This window comes from Larimichthys crocea, chromosome IV, assembly GCF_000972845.2.
Source record: "Larimichthys crocea isolate SSNF chromosome IV, L_crocea_2.0, whole genome shotgun sequence".
Lineage (NCBI taxonomy): Eukaryota > Metazoa > Chordata > Actinopteri > Sciaenidae > Larimichthys > Larimichthys crocea.
This window is the reverse complement of record NC_040014.1, coordinates 4539794-4558111: the sequence shown is the minus strand read 5'-3', so window position 1 is coordinate 4558111 and position 18318 is coordinate 4539794. Positions and strand designations below refer to the sequence as shown.

General features: G+C 42.6%; 3 protein-coding genes across 4 annotated transcripts in view; 1 reads left to right on the top strand and 2 right to left on the bottom strand.

The window, feature by feature from the left end:
* The window catches only part of npr2 (natriuretic peptide receptor 2), a 52155-nt gene extending 47807 nt beyond the window's left edge, over positions 1-4348 (bottom strand). For both annotated transcript variants that reach the window (XM_010735837.3, XM_010735838.3), the window contains exon 1: positions 3333-4348. In XM_010735837.3, the coding sequence (XP_010734139.2) occupies positions 3333-4029 (697 nt within the window). In that variant the 5' untranslated portion in view covers positions 4030-4348. The remainder of the gene's footprint in view (positions 1-3332) is intronic.
* A 4961-nt stretch (positions 4349-9309) lies between these two features.
* On the bottom strand, positions 9310-14688 carry alad (aminolevulinate dehydratase). Its single transcript, XM_010735836.3, has 12 exons — positions 14507-14688; positions 13499-13624; positions 13324-13374; positions 12767-12863; positions 12398-12533; positions 12208-12291; positions 11705-11793; positions 10954-11009; positions 10773-10860; positions 10609-10695; positions 10377-10506; positions 9310-9783 (listed from the first exon to the last, which is right to left on the bottom strand). Exons 2-12 carry the CDS (start codon positions 13615-13617, stop codon positions 9725-9727), a joined length of 996 nt encoding a protein of 331 aa, XP_010734138.1. The 5' UTR covers positions 13618-13624; positions 14507-14688; the 3' UTR covers positions 9310-9724.
* A 97-nt stretch (positions 14689-14785) lies between these two features.
* Positions 14786-17609, top strand: tmem203 (transmembrane protein 203). The gene is made up of 2 exons (XM_019272864.2): positions 14786-14963; positions 15330-17609. The coding sequence occupies exon 2, from the start codon at positions 15553-15555 to the stop codon at positions 15967-15969; it is 417 nt and encodes a 138-aa protein (XP_019128409.1). The 5' UTR covers positions 14786-14963; positions 15330-15552; the 3' UTR covers positions 15970-17609.
* The last annotated feature ends 709 nt before the right edge of the window (positions 17610-18318 follow it).

Below are 18318 nucleotides of genomic sequence, written 5' to 3'. Positions count from 1 at the left end.
GTTAGCCAGAGCAGTGATTTAGAGGTCTGGCACCTCAACAAGACAGGACCACAAACTTACACTATGTAATAATGCAGGAACTGTCTTAGCTGATGTTGTACTTTATTGGTGCAAATTGCCTTTCAAATTTGCTATTAATCAAACTCCCAAAAAACAATGACAAGCGGTAAACCTGGGACTTTTGGGGCTCCAGAGAGTCTGAGTGTTCAGTAATAAGCTCAACTAATGTCAAATCTAAAATCAGAATCTACAAAGTACAGTACCTCCTCCTGTCAAAGGCAATAAAAGGAATGCAGTTGAGTACTACTAAAAAGTTTCACATAATGGAAAATACTCAAGAAAGGCACTGCTTCTTCAAGCCTTGAGTGAGTGTACTTAGTTGTGTCGTACATCTGCATGTTCCAGGTATTAAAATGAGGAATTTGGGGAATTGAAAGTGATGGTGGGAGCAATGTTCAACTCTGCAACAGCACGCAATTTACTTGGTCAGCTGTCAGAGCTCCAATCATGTGTGGCTTCACGTTAAAAGCCCCAGTTTTTTCTTTCTCACCTCGGCTGAGCCTCTTGCTGTTTGAACCCAGTTGGATGACATTACAGAGCTGATAGCCTGGAGGTTATCTGCTGGAATAAAAGTGAGCTGAATGCCGAGCCAGGACAAGCCCTGACAAAACCATTAGCTTCCCTGACCTCCAGCTCACTGCGGTAGCTCCATAATTCATCTGGGAAGGAGGGGATGTTTGGCGGCTTGCACCTTTCACCTCTTTCCATTGCTGCTGCACCGCCCTTTAATTACCTTTACACTGTGTTTATTCCATTATTTGTTGATGCCGTTACTGTAACAACAGATTAATAGGTTTAAAACTGTTTGTTTAACACTGCCAGAAACTATAATACTTCAACATTTACTGGTTGGAAGCAGACTTTGCTCTGAGATGTTGAGCTGGTTCCAAAAATGATTTCCGCCAAATGTTCCCAAGAGCATAGGGAGATAAATATTTTGCAATACACCCATGTACTATAGTTGCAGATCAAAAAACATTGAGTAGGCATAATTGTGTGTTGGGTATGCAACAAATATTTTTTTCTTTCTTTATTAGTGGTCACTTTGCAGATTCAGTCCAATTTTCCATTTAAAAAATGGGACAAATATGGTTCTTGTTGGGACTTTTAAGAGTTATCTGAAGTGTTTCAGAGAATGATCTGAAGCTGTAGAGAAGCCAACAACAACAAAGGACAAAACACGTCATTTAGAATTGCCTTCCAGAGCAAATGTGTTTTGATCTGACACCCCAGAACTATCACAAATTACTATAATAAAAACATTAATACGTTAATATTAGCATTTCTGGCCTGGATGTTATGGTTACAGCTGGTTTTAGTGACAAAACTGATACTAATGTTTTTTCTTGACAGACTGAGTGAAGCATGTAATAATGCTCCAACAGCCCCATAATTAGAGATGTTTTTTTGGTTAGCCTAGCTTAGCATAAAGACTGGAAACATTTAACGTAGCTGTCAAGATACCAAGCTGATTACCAACACTTCTGAAGCCCATTACTAATACGCTGTATCCTTTTTGGTTAATCAGTGCATGAACAGAATGTAAATGACTTGTGGTCATAGGAGGAGTTACATGCTGGAACTATCTCTTTGCTTTGAGCTGCGGTTTCTGGTTTTGATCCCTGTACAGGCATGATGGTACCACACAGTCACTGCACCCAGCTGTTGTTCATCAAGAAATCATTCCAGTACAAAGGTTGTGACTTTTTTCTCTTCTTGCATATGTTAAAGAAACATGACACAGCATGTCGATTAGTGAGCTTTAACAGTGTTGGGAGGATTTGTTTCCCCAACTTTGACCAGAGCCTCCATTCTTTATGCTAAGCTAAGACAATCACCTCCTGGCTCCAGCACAAACATGAGACTGATGTTGATCTTTTCATCTGGATCATGGAAATAAAACAAATCACCTTACAAACAATTACTTTAATGCATTGCTAACATTTATAACTGTACTATTACTTAATAAAAATGTTTTTTTTTTTTTTTCACACCCTTGGAGACCCAGAAGTTGTTAATGTCAGTGGCTTATTACTAATCATTGACAGTGAATGAAGCCTTTGGTATTCTTGGCTGATCTCTGTCTCTCCTCATACACAGACACGCGTGCAGCTGCGCGCACACATGCACGAGCCACAATCCAGTCTCTCAGTCACACAATTAACTTTTCACAACAGCAGCAATGATTAAGTCAGCCTCACAATGTTTCCAGTTAATTAAACTTAAGGCGAAAACAGTGACGAGTGATTTAACAGCCACTCTGCTGTGCGATTTACGCCTCAACAAACAGCTGTTATTTCCATTTTAAAAGCAAATGTTTTGCAGCTTGACACATTATTTCAAATGAATACTATTCACCATTTACTTTCCCTCCCTTTATCAGCCCTTTAAGAGTGGAAAATATTCCACACCGCAGACAGCATCATACAGAGTCTGTATCATCTCGTTCCAGCTCTTCTCCGAACTATTTCATTCATATTTTTATATTTATGGATCCATTAAATAGAAATATTCTGTCCTCTTGTGCATCAGTTTGCGCACACATACCCCAAAGTCACAATTGGTATCTTTGGAAACGATGGCATCCCAGCTCAAAAGTAAAGTTTGCACTGACCAAACTATTTTTGGATTTCCATTAACAAGCCGACGAACAGCAACAATGTATTAGTGACCCACACATACGAGACATGTTTGATCTCAACCTTTCTCTCTCTCTTTAAAAAAAACGCAGGTGGTGGTCCTCCGCAGGCAATAAACCAGCAGCAGCAGACTGCCCACAGCCTAAACATTCCTCTGTAATAACTGCGGAATAAACAGGCTTTTCCCTGCACCTATTCAACTCCACCTCTGTCTGTATCTGCTGGGGAAAACTTCACTGTGACTTCATTACATAAAAGCGGAATGTCCCATTGCAGAAAATCTCCACAAATGAATGTTCCAAATTCATATATAGAAGAGATATAAATCTGCGTACAGGCGACTGACGCATGAAGCAATACTGCCAAATTGTCCCATGCAAACCATCCAGTAAGCGGGAATTTCCTTCCATCCACTGACATTATCTTTATAGTAAGCAGCTGGTGATCTGCTCTGTTTCCAGATAAAGTCACAAAAACAGCTCATGCAGGAAACTAAAAGATGTTGTTGGTGGGAAACACTAAAAGTTGATTTTGGATGTGATATTTGTTTGGACAGCACAGGCCCAAATGCGCGCATACAAGTGTGAGTTTCATGTGATAATTTTCACCATTTTAAACTTTACAGAAACTTACTTCTTCCGTGCTCCTTCATGAAAGCAATCAGATCCTTGTAGTGCTTGTAGTCGTCCTCGTACGGCTGAGCCTCCACCGTGATGTTCATCTCCTCCTTCAGGTTCAGGAAGATCCCTTCCGACAGAAAGTAGTGCGGCCGGTCGTCCTGCCTCAGGTCGTGGAAGATCACCACGGCCCGGGATGTCCAGTTGAAGTGCGTGTGCAGGACGTTGGCAAAGTCCCCCAGCTTGGTGGTGGACGGCCCGCTGCGCACGATGGTCCGGTATTCCTCTCGCTTGTCGAACCCGTACGCGGGTCCTCCGGCTGTGATCAGCGGGAGTTTCCAGTGGGACGCGAAACGACCCACGGAGGCAAGCGGGTACACGCACCCGGGTCCGAAGAAAGCGTCCGGGCGGATGTAAAGCTTTGCGTCTACGGCCGCCACCTGTGCCCGACTTTCGGCGCACGAACCCGCGGCGGGGTCCTCGGTGCTGTAGTTCAGGATCCTGATGTGGCGACCGATCAGCAGCCCGTGTTTAGCGTGCAGGTCCTCGTGCGCCATGAGGATGGCCGGGAAGACGCGCGGCAGAGCCCACGGATACTTGTGGTGGTTATCCGGGAGCATCACCGCCACGGTTATGTTTCCTCTGCAGCCAGGGAGGAGGCAGCAGGACAGCGCTGCGAGCAGGCAGCATCCCAGCGCACTTCTGCATCCCATGTCGCGTCCCAGCCGCTTGGAAGTCCCAGAGAGGAAAGTACAGCCACGGAGAGCGCACTGTTTGGAGAGGAGACACGGCCGGCTGTGGCACCCTGACACCAAACCATAAGTATCCTTCTCCCTTACTCTCTGTTTCCTTCGCACTCAAAAGTCAAACAAAGTCGGTAAAGGCATCATCCTGTCGTACCAGCCCGGCTGTGCCATGCGTCTTCGCTGCGTAAAATCCACGTTAAATGAAGTTCATGTACTTCCCAAAGCGACTTTTTTCAGCGCAGCGTGGTCCTCACGCCGATAGTCTCTCGGAGAGTGATAACATCCATCCAGATGACTGCAACTTAAATCAGAGCAGCCCTCTGCTCGGCCCCCACACGTCACACACTGCAAGAAAAGTCCATTAATCTATTGACCATTGGGCTTCACATGATCGTTCCATGAGCAAATACTCCAGTGTTTAGAATAAAGTGAGATGGTTTCTGTGCGGATCGGGTTTGTAATCATTTTCTTATGGAATTAGATTTGTTTTATTACACTTCTTCACAGCATGAGGCAGATCCTGACTGATGTTTGTGTTTGTAAAAAACTGACTCAGTGTAAAGTGAAAACTGCACGAGACGCAGAATAAGACGGTCACGTGCGGACGAGTTGTTCATGTTTTAATGAAAAAAACTGATTGTGTAGTAAAGTGCGACAAACTCAATTACATGTTCAAATATTCCAAAGGTCTATTTTTTGCAGCGCATAAAGAAACCTCGCAAAACGCGCGGGAGTCGCCCCCTGTCGGCCACAGAGTGCTCTGTAGTGTACAGTGTAGTGCTGAATTACTGCTGAGACACTGGGGATTATTCCAGGTCCACTCAATATGTATTATTCATTTTAATGTTTTTAAGCAAATCTCAGCAGTTAAATTTGTGACGTGCTTTAACAGACTGTAGTGTGAGCTGACAGTAAATCAGTGTCTGCCTGTTGATGGCGCTGTAGATTGATTGATTCATTCATTTGATAGGTTTGGCAGCTTATCAATCACAGTGAGCGAACAGCTCCTCCTGCCGGCCTTGCCTTGGTTTATGGCTCAAGGGAAAGTTGAAGGTGTTCTGCATCTTGTCAGTGCACGGATTTGATCTTCTACATGGACTGTTGTGGGAACATATCAGGCATATTGATGTGTCTTAAAACGAGTCTGAGTCACAGAGAATTCCGCAGCTGATTTCTTCACAAAGTCTCTTCAGTACTATCCATAATGATGGGTGGATGTTGGAAGTTACAGTCGGTTTATTATGTTTCAAAGTTTAGTATTGAGAGAAGATCATCTAAACAATACTTTTAGTGCCCAAAGCACAGTTTAAGATTGTGAATAATCACTGTCTGAGTATTTTGAATGAATCTTGAAATGTGGATTGTATTTGTGTGTGTTTTGTTAAAGGAATACATAATCCGTTGAAGATGTGAAACTGTTTGCAGCTTTTCTGAAGACTTCTGTTGAATATTGTGTGGATTTTTATTCAAACGAACTTGTATTATTCTCGTAAGAATCTGAAAGCTCAATGAAGTTCAACAAGAGGAATAAAAAAGCTTTCTTCTTCCCTTTCCCTCCCTCTTCCAGGGAGTTAAAGCGCACATCGGGTCTGGTTTTCAGTGTAACAGGCTGCAGGATGAGCTGAGTCTCATTCTGTCACTTTCCTTTTAAGAACTGGGTGTGTGGTTGATTCCTCACTGAGCTGAGATCTAACCAGGTTACCACTGTGCACATATGTTTGCTAATGGTAATTCTGTGCCCCGGAGCGTGCATTGGCTCTTACGTGTTCCTTTCCACTCTGCATCCTGTGCACTCTGTGTTTCTATTGAACATCCAACATAAAGCTGCTGGTTAGTTAATAGTGAAAATGACCTAGATTTTGTTTTTGTGTTCGATTATTATTATTATTATTTTTATAAACCAAGCTCATTTGAGGACTTTGTGCCATGTGTGTGGATACAAAAGAGGCTCAGAGCGATGAGGTGATTACTTCCAGACAGCGTCAGGGTGTCTTTAGAAACAGCCAGGCCATTGTTTTTCTTTATGTGGCTTCAGTTTGCAGAGCTGTACACAGCGCAGTACAAAACACATATCATGTATGTTGAGTTTCGTCTTCCTCACTTTGCTGTACAATTCAATTATGTAATATAGATTCATATGGCCATACAGCTCTTAAGGCGATTTATCATAAATGGGTCGTAAAAAGCTACTTGTGCTCTCCAGTGTGAGACAAGTGTAGTGCGCAATTACGCACGGACTGCAGCACTCTAACGGCATTAGATACACACTTGAATCCCCAGGGGTCGCTGTATACCTAACGCCAACAGGTATAACTTTCCATTTATACTGTCAGTGTTCCTGATTAGACTCACTGTACGCAGGCAAGTCATGTCTCAAGTCATGAAATGAATTTTTATTCTCTTGTTTCCAACTGACACTGAGGATGAAAATGTCTGTTAGAAGAAAATATTTGGACAATGAAGGGTGATGGAGACACAAGGTCAAGATTTATTTTCTTACCTGTTGGAAAAATAAAACCTTGGTTGAAATTGAACGCTCTCCTTGGTGTGACGTCATATAGATGGGAAACAACAAGTTGACCCTGGAATCCATAAGGAAGGGAAAATGTCACAAGGATTAGCTAGTTTTCCTCAGAAAGTCATTGCATACATCCTTCATAGAAAAATGAATGTGATGTAGTTTTGTATTTTTTTAATTAGGTTGCCCATAGTCAGTCATGGATGGATGGATGGGAGGGACAGTGAGGGGTTTTGCTAATAAAGAAAAGTATTAACCTTTCAGTAAAGAACTATTGTGTTTGTTTTGTATGCTCTTGGTTACTGGTTCCTAAGGTTCAGTCTTAAGTTTAGCTCTGAGCTCTTAACTCATCTGTAACTAATTCTGAGTCTATTGCAGAGTAGAATGGCACCAGAGAGACTGAAGGAAGATGGAAAAAAGAGCAAACGGCAATGAAAAAAAAGTGCAGTGAGGACAGGATAAAGGGAGTCATCAAAGAGTACAGGAAGATAGTGGAGGCAGGAAACACACACAAGTTCAGGTTCTTGGTCAGGGCCTGGAACGTGTCAAAATCAACTCAGCCCAGAGGTAAATGAAGGGAGTTGTAAAGCTTGCTGTGAAGGAATTTGCCTTCTTTACATTAGAGATGAGTGTCTAGACTGACGCAACTGCCTTAATAAGGCTGAACTCCGTCGTCTGTCTCCTGGGTCAAGATTTGCTTTATTATGCTTCACACAGACTTACTGTCGCTCTGTAGAAAATGCTCTACATGACCCGAGGTAACACACAACATTACTTAAGCAAGCTTAGGTAATTAGGCATATTGTCTTGTTTTGACCCAATGCCCAACAGCACACAGAATAGATGGGTGAAGAATTACCTTATTTAGACACAGTGAATCTCAGTAGGTCTAGTAAGGATAAATACTCCCTGCCAGGAAGAATTTGTCAAGATTTGGTTTGCATCGATGCAATGATTAGCTTGTGCCACTGATCTCCATTCTTCTTAATGGAGCATTAATAAATACTGCTATGTGAGTCATGAAGGTCTCCTGAGATCTCTGTCATCAGAGCTCCTTCACACCTACCAGGCTGGTGTTTTTGGCAGAAGAGTGTTGGCAATTGGGAAGGAGATGAAGAAATCATTGGTGATATTCCTTACCAACAAACGGCTGAACAAACTTCAGCACCACATTCTCTCCAAGGGATTGCGTGGCTAGTCTACTTTCATCCTCACAACCAGGTAGGGGTGCCATTCAACAGGGTTTTGCTGCCAGCCAAAGCTTGAGCCCAAATTTATCTGGCTTGTTAGGTACATACTGCTGGAACCAGTGCCTCACTCTAATCAAGAGCAGCTGTTTGTCCACGGTGATATCTGACCCTGGTTTGTAGCATGCTGTGCAGTTCTGTGTGAATCTCTTCCAAACTTAAGTAATGAGCAGAAACCTGTCAGCGGTGAACATGATCGGATCCCCTTCTTATCAAATGCAGAAACCAGTTCCTCGACAATGTTGAGATGAAAGATATATTGTCCCATTTCTCAGATGAGAAACATTCTCCCTGCGGTCTGCGTCTATGATAGATGAGCGCAATAAAGACCATAAACTTCAAGTGAAACATCCCTGGCTCTTGCTTTAGCCACTGTACATTCTTGGATGCGTTGCAACATCCCTTCATCACAGACATAAAAACAGTCTGGTTGCTGCTTATGTTATGCCTTGCATGTGGGGTTAGCTGACTCTTTGAGAATGTTTTGGACTTACTGTTTCCCTGCACCTCCGCCAAAGTTATTGGTAGTCCATGTTGTTCCATCTTTCCCATCTCTGATTGTCATCGCTCTGCAGCATACTTTTATTCCTGTGAATAAGAAGAAAGAATTGGGTTTCCTTTAGACTGCTTACATTCTGCAAGTGCAATTGATCTTGAAGATATTGTAGTGGCAGTCAGTCCACCTTGCTTTTCTGAGGCTAACTCTGTAATGACCCATCAGATGAAGAGTCAACCCTAGACGCATTGATCAACTCTTATATCTCCTCATCTAGTGATTTAGATCACTAGTAACTCTCAATGGCTGTTTGGCCACAAATCTCTGTCTCTTATCGATTCTAAACTGTTATGCGCGACTTGACATAGTTTACAGATCACACACTCAAATGATCAGTCTAAGGTGCATTGGTAGTGTACATGAGTAAAATGTAACCAATTACCTGCATTTAAGTACACACATTTTGACCAACAACAACGATACTTATTGTACTTACAACATATAATTAATAATACTTAAATACTTTAATCTGAATTAAAGATCAACATGTGGCTAATTCAGCTTTTATGAATGGATTGACGGTCAAGGTACGCCATCTGCTGGTGTTTTTTTTGCACTGCATGTACCTACCTCTATAGGCCACAGATGCTTGTCCAAGTGGAAGATATTAGTGGAATACTCTATACTCCATTCAGGGATCTGAAAGTTACTCACAAGCATCCTTTTGCCTTTCATATGATTGACAATCAATGTAGAACAAATAAACACACACTAACACAGTGTCACATCAACATAATAAAATATTGCATGCACTGTATGCTGATTATTAAAAATATTTAGAGATTGCACATCTATGCACAAATTGTCAATGGGTTCACACAAATATTTAGACAAATCTATCCCCATGTTTTTAATACAGCATTGTGATTTCTACATTGTGTACTGTACTAGAATCATTACTCAAACTTCAAATACCACATAAACACTCTTGTAGCTCTGAATGAATGATTTTATTTCCTCCCAACAATAAGATAGGTTTGGCAATGACAGTGCTAAAGCAGGGGCAGCAGTCACACACTGCATATACTAGACATTTGTGACCGCCATTCATACAAATATACATTCCATAATCACATTAGTTAAGAGAGATGACTTCTTTCATTCAATGCTGATCCTAATGACCCACAGGAAACATTTCCTGCTTCGAAACACCAACAAGATTGTCAAGATAGTAAAATAGAGGTCTAAAAATAAAAGGTTTGCTTACTTTCATACATTGTTTTGATACAATTGATTTCACACAGTGCCCTTTGTTAGTATGACTAAGTCAGCAGCAAGTTTGTACTTGTGAAGGAGTCCGCCTGTTGGTCCGTCGATCTTTTGGCCTCAGATGTTCATTCTTTACTCCTTCAGCCAGCTGAGAAGCTGAGGTGCATAATAAGTGATGATGATGTCAGCACCTGCATACATAGTATGGATTAGACAGATGAACTGATGTGGATTTAGAGACAGAAACTTACAGTAACATATATTCATGCGTGTTACTGTAAGTTTCTGTTTTATTTCACTATACGCAGATGCTCATGTGCATAAAACTGACAGCAAACACTTGTGTTTCTGGTTGTTTTTGTAGCAGTGGCTGTCTGTGTTAAGACACCAAAAGAGAAAAGCTTGTTCATCATTTTCCATTTGACCAATCAGAAATCTGTGCAACATCTGTTTAAGTACTGGGACAGACGGTCTGGTTACTCTGCTAAGACAAGAACAAGTATTATATATCACTGTGGGTCGTATGTACTAGAACAGTACTTTCTTCACTGTAAAATGAACAGAAATACACGTTTATGATAAAACTGTTGATCAACTTTTCCAAAAGTTCCATTTGTCCCATTTTCTGAAATGCAAAACTGCTGTTCAGAGTTATCCACTCTCAGTTTTTCTTTGTAGAAACACTGACTTGGTATGGAAGGATAACGAACCAGAGAGACAAAGACATTTTCAAAGTCAGCCAGCTTCATTCAGATGACCCCCGTCTTCCCTCCTCCCCACCCACCTGCTCTACGGAAGGCGGTCATGGCCTCCATCACAGCGGCCCGCAGGTCAAATGCGCCAGCCTGTGCTCCGTGCCACATCATGGCAAACTCCCCTGACACATTGTACACCGCCAGAGGGTGATTGGGGAACTGAAGAGAGGCGTGAGGGAAAACAAAGATTTATAAAAACTCCATAAAAATAACTTTGGCAGCATTGTTTCTCATGGACCTAATTTAAATTTTATTACAGACCTTGTCCTTGACTTCTCTCAGGATGTCCAGATAGGGCAGACCTGGTTTCACCATCAGCATATCAGCTCCTTCTCTCACATCTCGCTCCTGCAGCACAGAACAACAGTGAGATCTCCAACGGCTGCTCCACTGTAACGCAAACGTACGCACACAAATCAACTTACCACAGCTCGAATGGCGAGCCCCCTCGCTCCAGGAGGCAGCTGATAGCAGCGTCTGTCCCCAAACGCTGGTTTGGACTGTGCAGCATCTCTGTATGCGAACACAGCAGAGAGAGTCAGTCTGTTCCCACTTTAAAGTTGCTGTTTTCACTCATCTGTTAGTACGTGATCCTGCAGCACTTACCTGAAAGGTCCATAATAACATGAGGCAAACTTTGCACTGTAGCTCAGCACTGAAGCCTGGAGAAAGAGCGTAAAGACAAAAAGTACTTTTTAAAAATCTCATTACATCAATAAACCAAGAATGAACCGATCCTTCCAACAAGTATCATCTGTGTGAGCAAAGCCTGATAAATCTTCCTCCTCTGTGCCACAGAGCTTCATTGTTGCCCGAAAACTATTCTAACAATTCAATGACACATGTCAATGCTACACTGAGTGACATGTCCATCTTTACCATGAACACACACACACACTGTAGTTTATTTTGACTCAGTCCCACCACACATATCAACATATAGACTAGTGTTGTCAACTTGGTGGCTCTCAGTGAAGTGATGCCTTCAGCTCACATTGGGACAATGGTTATGTTTAGGACAGTTGAAAGTAGAATTCAGGATGATGTGGCTAAAATACTCACTAGAGCACCAGATGTGTATTGTACAACAAATGCACTTTTTTGTCCTGTCTGAAGTCACAACAACTTTAAGTGAACGTTTTTATTACCAGCTGGGTTTAAGATCTACATTTGAGTAGGAACCAATGAGCGGTGTGCCACAGACAGGGTGGAGACATGAGGAGGTACTGAAAGAACACATTGTTAGTTTGGTTTTTCAGGGGATTTGTTGACTGCTCAGTCACTTCCTCTGATGTATGATTGTCTTAGTTTGGACACACCTCTGTACATGTATCTGTATCTGACTGCTGTCCTTTACCTTGTTTCCTAAGCCATTGGAGAGCAGAGCTTGTTTTATGGCTCTGACTCTTCCGTCCATCATATCAGAGGGAGCAATGATGTGACAGCCTGCACACCAACACAAGACCAAACAACATGATTAGAAACACACAGAAATATGATGTCAGTCATTACTAGATGACAACAGCTTTAAAAAAGCTTCTGTATACAGAATAGTATATAGTTTAATTGGTCTGAAGTAAGTCAAATTAAAAGAATGTCATCCAAAAATATAGGAAATCAGTCTAACACAAGTTTCTTATCCAAAATGACACAGAGTGAAACATATCAGCTTTTATATCAACCGATGTGGCCGAATGAAAATACAGGATAATAAAAGCTCAATATATTAGTAGATAAGTTTGAATTCTCAACTTTAATAGACAATTCAAATCAAAAGGAGAAGTGAGTCGCTTATTGCTTAGTGTTGTTTCTTTCATCCAAAAATAGAAACAACCTTTAAAAACAAGAAACTAGATTTACCAGCTCGAGCGTAAGCCAGCGCCACTTCTGCCAATCGCAGACAGCTAGCATCATTGTTCAGAGTGCCGTCATCATTCAGGATACCTGCAGGGCAAAGAACAAAGAGCATTTGTGATCAAATGTGCTGTGTCCTTTTACCACTGCTGTTGATGAAAGGAACATAAAGTAAGTCATCAGAGGAGACACTGACCACAGTGGCCATGTGACGTGTAGGGACACAGGCAGACGTCGCACGCCACCAGCAGCTCCGGGAACAAAGACCTGATCTTCTTCACTGCCAGCACAGCCGGTGTGTCGTCTGTGTCGGCACCTGAACCCCTTTCATCCTGACGGGAAAAGACAAAGACCACAATGTGTTTGAGTGTACGCTGACACTCTCGTGTCTGTGTGCTGCTATAACAACCTCCAAAAAAGTTATTTGAAATTAGACACATGGAAAGAATTATTAAATATAAAGATAGATTTATTTAACATAAGGCTTGGCTCGTAAGCACAAAAATGTTGAGGAGTCACACTGGGAGTCACAACGTGTCATTTCCCCCTCATTTAGTTTACAAACCTTTTCTACTTTTGCAGGTACACCAAATATCAGCACACATTTCAAGCCATTCTCCACAAGTGGCCGCAACATGCCCTCCAACTTGTTCACCCCGTATCTGTGAATGGGAATACGTACAATATGAAGGTAACATGAGAACACAAAAGGGGCTTTCATGGAAGACACCACGTCACAATGACAATGATCCTCCTCATCAGGTTTGATTCAAGAAAAAAAGTGACCAAAAAGTCAAGTGAGTGTAGTTCAATCCCTGTGTTTTTGTGATTCAGACACAAAACATGAAGATGGGTTTGCATGTTGGTTTTGTTGTGGGGAATAAAAAGGTCTAACGGATTCTCTTCTTATCTTGGTTGAGTCCAGTGTTTAGATCTGGATCCTCCCTGCCTGACTGCTTTTATCTGAGGACAACACCCTCAGTGGGTTCATAGCTGCAGGGTGACACTTTGTGTGTGTTGTTTAAATGCTTTATTCCTCCCAGTCAACACAAGTTCTGAAAAAACAGGCGCTTTGTTGTGGCAGTTCAGTAGAATCGGTATCACAGGACTCATTGCTCTTACCTGGCCTGTCCCGGGAGACTGCCAATGGGCTCCACTGCATCTTCACTGTCTCTGTGGGGGGAGAGATTCAAACTTATACAAAAAACTATTGTGCTATACTCCCCTTAACACTAGTTTTGTTTGCATGTTATTGTCACTTGGAAACATTTAGAGGAAACATTGAATTTCCACTTACGTGACAAAGATCGGGTAGATGAGATTGTCAGGTCTTAGATCGGCAGAGGAGGTCTGCCAGTATCGGAGCGACGGGTGGAAATAGCCGCTGTGGAGGATCGACTCCGCTGGTGTCTGCATTTTTACCCTGAGACAGAGACAGCATTAGTGATAGAACATGGAAAAACACAGCTGTCACACTCTTGAGCTCCATTTCAGCTCAGTCACCTTGAAAACTGGGCAAGCATGCGTGATGCTCCTTCTCTAAACAGTGCCTTGGCTCTGCATCACTGCAGAGTATACAGACTAAAGAGAAGCTTCTATACTAATGGGCAGCGGTACACCACTTTCTGTACATGCACGCGCCTGTTCTGAGCAGCTGTGACATTACATTCCTCCATGTTGTTCTTCACTCAGCAAATCAGATTGTGAAATTATGTTTTTACACATTTCTGTTGTCTGTTTTCTGTAGTAATCTATCCTTTTTTTTTAGTGTGATATCTTGTTTTGAACTTTTAAACACATTTCATCGGTTTATATTTGTCACATCAATGTCCAACACAAATGTTGCTTTAAAGTATACCCGTTGAGTTATCATGACCAGGTCACAATTAAAACAAACCAACTCATATTACACTGAACACTAAAAGTAAAGACAGGACACATTTGTGTCTGATAAAATATCATTTTGCACAAATGAATGGCCTCGTGCTTAAAGAGAGATAACAGCTGTTGCCAAACTGCAACTTTAAGATGACAAGATGACACAGAGGTTTAACTGGACACACGGCGGATTGAAACACACTGCTTGGCCGGTGTGTGCGTGAGCGTGTGTGCGTGTGCGTGTGTGTGCGTGTGTGTTGGTCAGTTTGCTCAGTTACTATAACAACATGTCATTTTGTCACCTCGGCTGTGAAAAGACCTCAGTTATAACCACAACCCGCTGACATTAAACTACATAAACGTGAGTGACAGTGACACAGAAACTTTAATAAACGTGCATAAACACTGAATAAACGCGGTGACTTACTTCACGCGGTGACTTCAGTCCTCACGGTTACCTCAGACACTCACACTGTTTCTTCTCCGAGTTTGACCGACGGTTCGCGGGCGACGTGACGTGCGCGCTACCGCCACCTACCGACTGGAGTCATGTTTGAGTCAAAGCTATATAACCACCCACCCATATAATTGATTGTAATTATGTCTACATGTTACAGAAAACTTATTCTTATGGTCATTTCAGGTGACACTGTTGGAACACAAACGCGGGTAACTGATTTTTTATTTAAACAGCTTGTCTTTTCGGCCACCGTAGGAGCCAGTTTGACTCTTCTCGCGATATTTCACAGACACCGAGAGAAAAAAAAATAGTCGAAGTTGCGATGCTAACGCCTTGTTAGCCTTGTTACTGACACTTTTCGCACCCGGCTGCATGGAGGAGAAGACGGCTGACTGCTATTAAGGCACAGTAACGTGTGGCCACGGTAAAAATGCATTTTAGTGTCTGTGTGTGTCTGTGCGCCGTGGTTATTAAACGGACTGTGCCGTCTCTGACTGGCTGTGGTTAGCTCGCATTGTAATACCAGTCTGTATCATCGCTGTTGTAGCTTGGTTTGACATGTAACGTTATTATTACACCGTGTGTCAGTCTACAAGTATCAGGTGATGTATATTGAGGTGAAATCAGGGTGAATACTGAGCTGACAGTCTGATGAAATGTGGGAGTGAGCTGGAATCAGTGCCCAGCTTCAGGGAGGTGTGATCCGGGCCCTGTCTGCTCTCACTGACAGGTCGTACATTGAATCATCGTTTCTAATGTTATGTTTGTTTGTTTTTTAATCATACAAAAGGAAGAGTTTTCAGAGAGGCTGAGGCTGGGAGCACCCCCTGCAGTCACCACCCCCGATCATCCTCTTCAGGGTGGATTTGAAGATGTAGCCAAGAGCGTGGGTGGGTCCTCTCTGTGTCTTCTCATCGCCAGCCTCACTCTGGAGCACCCGACCAGGGCTGCCCAGTGCGTGACCCGGCCATCCTCAGTCCGTCCCTGGTTGAAGCCCCTGCTTGTCCTCAGCGATGCTGTTCTCCCTCAGGGAACTGGTCCAGTGGCTGGGCTTTGCCACCTTTGAACTCTTCCTCCACCTGCTAGCTCTGCTGGTCTTCAGCATGCTGGTCGCTCTGCGAGCTGACAAGTTCACCCCGATGCTGAGCTGGTGGCTGGTGTTCGTCCCGCTGTTTGCCGCCGACGGCCTCAGCACCTACTTCACGGCCATAGTGTCCATCCGTCTTTACCAGGAGAACGAGAAGCGCCTGGCGGTGCTGCGGCTCCTCTGGGTGCTGACGGTGCTGAGCCTGAAGCTGGTGTGCGAGGTGCTGCTGTGCCAGAAGCTGGCGGAGCAGGAGCAAGCCAGAGACCTGTGGTTCGGCCTCATCGTCTCGCCGCTGTTCATCCTGCTGCAGCTGCTGATGATACGAGCATGCCGCGTCAACTGAGAGAAAAGCCTTTAGTGGTTGTGCTCGCACATCAACAACAACCAACGACGCAGGAACGGAGAGCAATCCTCATCTGCTATTAGAGATTTAAAACATAACGGTGGTGTCGTTTCTCTTTTGGCTCATTGCCACCTTTTTTTATCATGCACATGTTTCAGGTCTCACCAGAATCCAGTTTTCCTTCATTTGTATTTCTATTATCTTCAGAATCAACACACATTTTCACTGCTCACTTAAGTTAGAGTAGTTTTATAGTTTTTTTTTAAGTGGACATTCCACTCTGTGTCGCTAAAATCTAAAATACACTCTATGGCCAAAGTATGTGGACACCATGTCCATAGAGATTTGTGTATGTTTAGTCTGGGGTGATTCCTTTGTTCCAATGAAAAAATATATTATTGCTGCAGTCTTGTGCCTCTTGTCCTGAGTTGACACAACAATACCCCCATACACAAAGCCTGCTGCACAGAGAAATTGTTTTTCTAGTTTAGTTTTAGTGTAACTTCACTGTCATGTTTAGAGCCCTCACCTCAACATACAACACCTGTGGAATGAATTGTGAACCAGGTCTTATCACCAGACATCAGTATTTCAGTATGAATCTTGGGGCTGAATGGGGACAAATCCCTGCAGCCAGGGTCCAACATCTGGTGGAAAGCCTGGAACCGGAGTGAGACTGCTGTTCTAGTGTCACTGTCAACGCCAATGATTTTAGAATGATAGAATGACCACATACTTTTGGCCATGTAGTCTAAACATACTTAATGATACATACATTAGAGCTACAGTGCACCTGATGTTGATTCTGAAGACTGAATGGAAGTGGATTATAACTAGACAATGAAGACCAATCAATTACTTGTTTGTTGTTCTCTGAGCCCCCCTATCCACCCGGATGGATCGTGGCAAAGAGTCAGAGCAGTAAATGCGTGTTTTGGACACGGTGTGCCTTTTACATTGTGCAATCAATGGTAGACAATGAGGCATGAGGAAAATTTAGACCAGAGTTATGTTTTTTAATGCACATGTGCACACAACACATGTAAATTTACTAAACTGGTGAAACCAAAAGGCTGTCTATGCCCCAGGCACCTTTCTGTCATGGCTAATAGAGCTGAAGGAAACGCTGCAGCTGCTTTCCCCAGAGGAGGGCATCACTCGCCAGCACATTTTGGTTAGGTTTATAATCTTATGTCTCACTTTGTTGCCTGTTGCTGGGAGTATCGCTCACACAATTCCCTCCCCCCCACTCGAGTCGCCTGGCTTGTCGGTTCCATCACTGAGAACGTTCTGAACGGCAACAAGCCGGTTCTGAAACTCGTCAGCTCACAGGCTCACCCTAACGTAGAAGAACTGAATGTGATTTCTACAAGCAGTCAATTGTGTTGCACACGTCTTCCCTTGATATTGCTGTTTATTTGTACAATATGTAATGTATTAAATCTGTTCAATCCATGTGTATGTACTGCATGTATTTAAGGCCTCCATTTTAAGGTCATTCCTGATGTGAAATTCAGTGTAATGTGTATATGTTGATTTTTGGAAAGAATTTCTTCAAATCTTATTTATGTTCTTATGTTCTTCTTATGGCACCCTTGTTGTCATTTGTATATACATGTAAATAAACCATCCACCTTTAATCATTGTCGTTTATTGTCTGTTACTGGCACAAGGAGGCGCCATTGGCCCTTTATATGGGCGTGGTGTACTACAACATAAAGGACCAATTTATGTTTTTGCATGTATTGGCTCATATACAAATCCCAGACATTAATAACCGGCTTCTCTTTCTCAGTTACCTCAGCACGGTGTAATATATCATTTTATAGACCTCAGTAAAGATTGAGCTCACTGCATACCCTGCACTTTTATTAGTGTTCTGCAAGAGAGCCAGCGTTACTGTTGCATGTGACCGTGTTCAGTGATGGATTAAGTCTTAAATCTAGTTTTGTCCGTGTAATATTGCAGATTGTAACGGTAGTATTTTCATATAGCTCGGAAAAATGCCAGAATCAGAAAAAAATGATTTGTCAGCACTGAAATTTACAGGAATATTATCGAAGACGTGACTTCTGCATCCTCAAAGGTCGTTATACAAGTCGTGCTTTCACTTCTTTTTACTGCAAGCTTTGAAGAGCACTCACAATGTACCTTTAGATCTGTTTTTAATGCATTTGATTATGGATTATGGTGATGTTGTTGATATATACCCACCCAAAGCCTTAGATCCATTTGATTAGTGGTGACTCTAATCATCACTGCATCTTGTATAAAAAGGTTGGCTGGACATTTTTTAGAGTAAGGCATTAGTTTATTTCTAAAGCTTTTATTGTAACCTTGCCATCATAT

Excerpts from the sequence above, each read along its gene's own strand:
- alad (XM_010735836.3), bottom strand. The coding sequence starts at position 13,617 with ATGCAGACACCAGCGGAGTCGATCCTCCACAGCGGCTATTTCCACCCG. Across the intron at positions 12,534-12,766 it reads TACCTGCAAAAGTAGAAAAG|GATGAAAGGGGTTCAGGTGC; the intron begins GTTTGTAAACTA and ends TTTTCCCGTCAG. Across the intron at positions 11,010-11,704 it reads CCAATGGCTTAGGAAACAAG|GCTTCAGTGCTGAGCTACAG; the intron begins GTAAAGGACAGC and ends CTCTTTCTCCAG.
- tmem203 (XM_019272864.2), top strand. The coding sequence starts at position 15,553 with ATGCTGTTCTCCCTCAGGGAACTGGTCCAGTGGCTGGGCTTTGCCACC.